General features: G+C 51.2%; 2 protein-coding genes across 2 annotated transcripts; one reads left to right on the top strand and one right to left on the bottom strand.

The window, feature by feature from the left end:
- Positions 1-182: 182 nt before the first annotated feature.
- FOMMEDRAFT_163595 (uncharacterized protein) lies at positions 183-687 on the top strand (the record flags this gene model as incomplete). Its single annotated transcript, XM_007272278.1, has 2 exons — positions 183-246; positions 311-687. 2 exons carry the CDS (start codon positions 183-185, stop codon positions 685-687), a joined length of 441 nt encoding a protein of 146 aa, XP_007272340.1.
- Positions 688-836: 149 nt separating this feature from the next.
- FOMMEDRAFT_163594 (uncharacterized protein) lies at positions 837-2228 on the bottom strand (the record flags this gene model as incomplete). Its single annotated transcript, XM_007272277.1, has 3 exons — positions 837-1738; positions 1791-1859; positions 1916-2228. 3 exons carry the CDS (start codon positions 2226-2228, stop codon positions 837-839), a joined length of 1284 nt encoding a protein of 427 aa, XP_007272339.1.
- Between the last annotated feature and the right edge of the window lie 532 nt (positions 2229-2760).

Here is a 2760-nt window from a genome sequence, read left to right as displayed (position 1 = left end):
TGACCATCTTCTCACCTTCCGCGGAAGTGTACGGATCTTCTCAATTGGGGAATTTCTGCGACGGCTGAGACTCTTTACTGTTGTCTCGCGCATAATCTTCTTGATCTTCGTTTCTGAAGGGCACTTCGACCAACCAGATTATGAGGAGACTTGAGTGATAAAGATCGGCAAGCCAAAAGCCGATGCCGAATCGGGCATCGTTTTTATATTATTACAGGGAGAAGGAAGCCATTGGCCGTACAGGAAGTGCGAAACAGAGAAAATAAAGAGGAAACAAGAGATACAAATACAGATACAAGTACAAGTACAGAGCAGGTGGAGGACAAGAACTGCTGGCGGAAAGTCGAGGAAGGACTTGGTGGTGCAGTCGCGACAGCGGGAAGTAGAGACAAACGTGTCGAATGTGATGAAGGGCTATCGCCGACGTTGTTGTACATACGCCCGGCAGTCGTTCAACTCGCCATTGCATCGGAGGACAGTGTCGAGTTGCTGATATACACTTCGGAAGACTCGGATAAATGGCGGATAGCGTTGCATGGGCATTATCTAGCAGGGAGCAGACGCCCGGCTGACCATGGTCGATATCAAAGTCTGTGGACGCGTTACCGACACTGGACTAACAAGAAGGCAGACATAAGAAGCCAGGAGGGCGAGCAGGCCCACTTTGCGGTTCATTACCGTAATTGAGGTGTGGAATGATCTCTTGGTCGTACGCATCTTCCTCTGGACGGCTGCCGAGATGAACGATAAAAATACGAGACCTCTATGCTTGGTCGGATATGGTCGTGACGCTCAAGGCTGTATGGGACCGCTTCTTTTGGTGACATCCATACGAACTATCTAGCGCTTTCTGTCTCCTCATCACGATGGGGAGTTGACAATCGTGATACGGAGTGTGATGGAGGAAGAGATGGAGGGCTAGGAGCCCTCGACCTTCTTCCGTCACCAGGGATGAAGGAACCCGAAATATATTCATCAATCTCGTCCTCGCCCTCACCCTCATCCCGAACGTCCATCAACTCGTCCGGTGGCTCCGCTTCGTCCATCGTTCCCGGAAGAACAATTACGAGGGATCTATCAAACGATTGAACGTCTTCCGACTGCGCACGTGGCGTCGAAATCGGTGTCGAACCGACCGACTCGCTTTTACTTATGTGGCATTCGGAATGCTCAGTCGATAGCTCCGGCGTGCTCCGGTTACTATCGAACTTGAACGTATCCTCGTTCGTCAGTTCGGACCCTGGCATCAGCGAGCTCCAATCACAAGGCAATAGTGTATCGAAGAGGTTATCCTCCTCTTCTTCTTCCGTTTTGATCTGTACGAACTCAACCGCAATTGCCGGGGAATCATCTATCGTTGATCTCACAGGTGCACGATCTGGAGATGGCGACCTCGTCGTCCTGTTTCCCTCGTCGCTTCCCGAGTTTGCGGGACCATCGGGAAAGACGGTGCTGCGCGATGGCAGCTGACGGACGTTGGTCGCACCAATCGTGTTGTACAACGGTATTGAACGTGCGTTGGATGGCCCCGCAACGGCCTCCTCGCTAATACGCCGCCTCTTCATTCGCCTTGCCTCGTCTTCTTCGCCATCGACGCCCTCGACTGGGCGCTTGCCGCCTACCCGGACAGCACGACCTTGAGTAGTCGCCCTTCTAGTTTTTCTGCGGGTCCACCCATGCCCGCGCTTCTTGCGAGCTTTCGGCCTGGGAGGGAGTGGGAAGGAAGCATTCGGAAGGTCTGGACCTCATGTCAGCTCAATGCTGCACTTACGTATGGTGGTCTAACTCACCTTCATGAGGATCTTGTGAACTTTCGGTGGAAGATCCCGATGCCTGTGGCTGGCTATCAAGGACCTCGGCTGAATAAATATTTTAAAATGAGGAATTTTGACGTGGAATGAGGAAGGTGACTTACCATTTCTTGTACTTTCTGATTCGCCGACATGCGCAACTTGCGCTGTCTGCATGTTGGAGGACGTCGACCCTGTCAATGAGGACTGGTCCTCTCTAGTAATGGAAGTTGGTAGAGCACCGTGACTACCCGTGGTAGTGCTGAAGGCATTGCCATGGACGTTGGCGGAGCCTTCAGCTTCATTGCTAAAGATGGTAGTGCTCTCGAAGTTGATCGTCTGGAAATCGCGTGAATATCTTGCACGTATCAGCGATGTCTCGTCGTCGGTGGTTGCCTCGACGCTAGTGACTTGCGTGTTTACACGTCGCTTCTGCATCGCGCGAGTGAGAACCATTGTGTTCTATTGTATATATGACACGCTGGCGGGGGAAGTTGTTCCGAGGAGCTGTTGTTGTGTGTGGAGAGTGGGGATGTGCGGGGAGTGGGGGTGGGTGGGGAGTGCTGACTTGGTTGACTTTGACAGCCACGCTCTTTATATGCCTTCACGATATGGTCTGAGCGTCATCAAGACACATCAATACTAATCTAACCATCTTCGTTAATCATTGTCTTCTAGGCCTAATCATTGCCTATTTTTCAAGGGCGGTTATTCCCGAGGCCACGATCGGTGAGTATTCAAGGAAATGCAGTGCAATTTTTTGACGTGCATGGTCTGGTTATATTTTTATTTTCTTCTTCTCTTGGACTGCCTCGTGCTTTACCCTGATCCTGTGGAGAAGAATGGAAAGGAAGGAGGGAGGGGTTACAGATTGATGGATTGGATTATCTGCAGTTTGCATGACTCTTGTTCTTTCGTAGCCGAATTGTCGAAGTGCAAGCCATGCTTCTGGTCGGGAGATATTGTCGTA

Source organism: Fomitiporia mediterranea (assembly GCF_000271605.1).
Source record: "Fomitiporia mediterranea MF3/22 unplaced genomic scaffold FOMMEscaffold_783, whole genome shotgun sequence".
NCBI lineage: Eukaryota > Fungi > Basidiomycota > Agaricomycetes > Hymenochaetales > Hymenochaetaceae > Fomitiporia > Fomitiporia mediterranea.
Note: the sequence above shows the minus strand (reverse complement) of the source record. Positions and strands in the feature narration are given on the sequence as shown.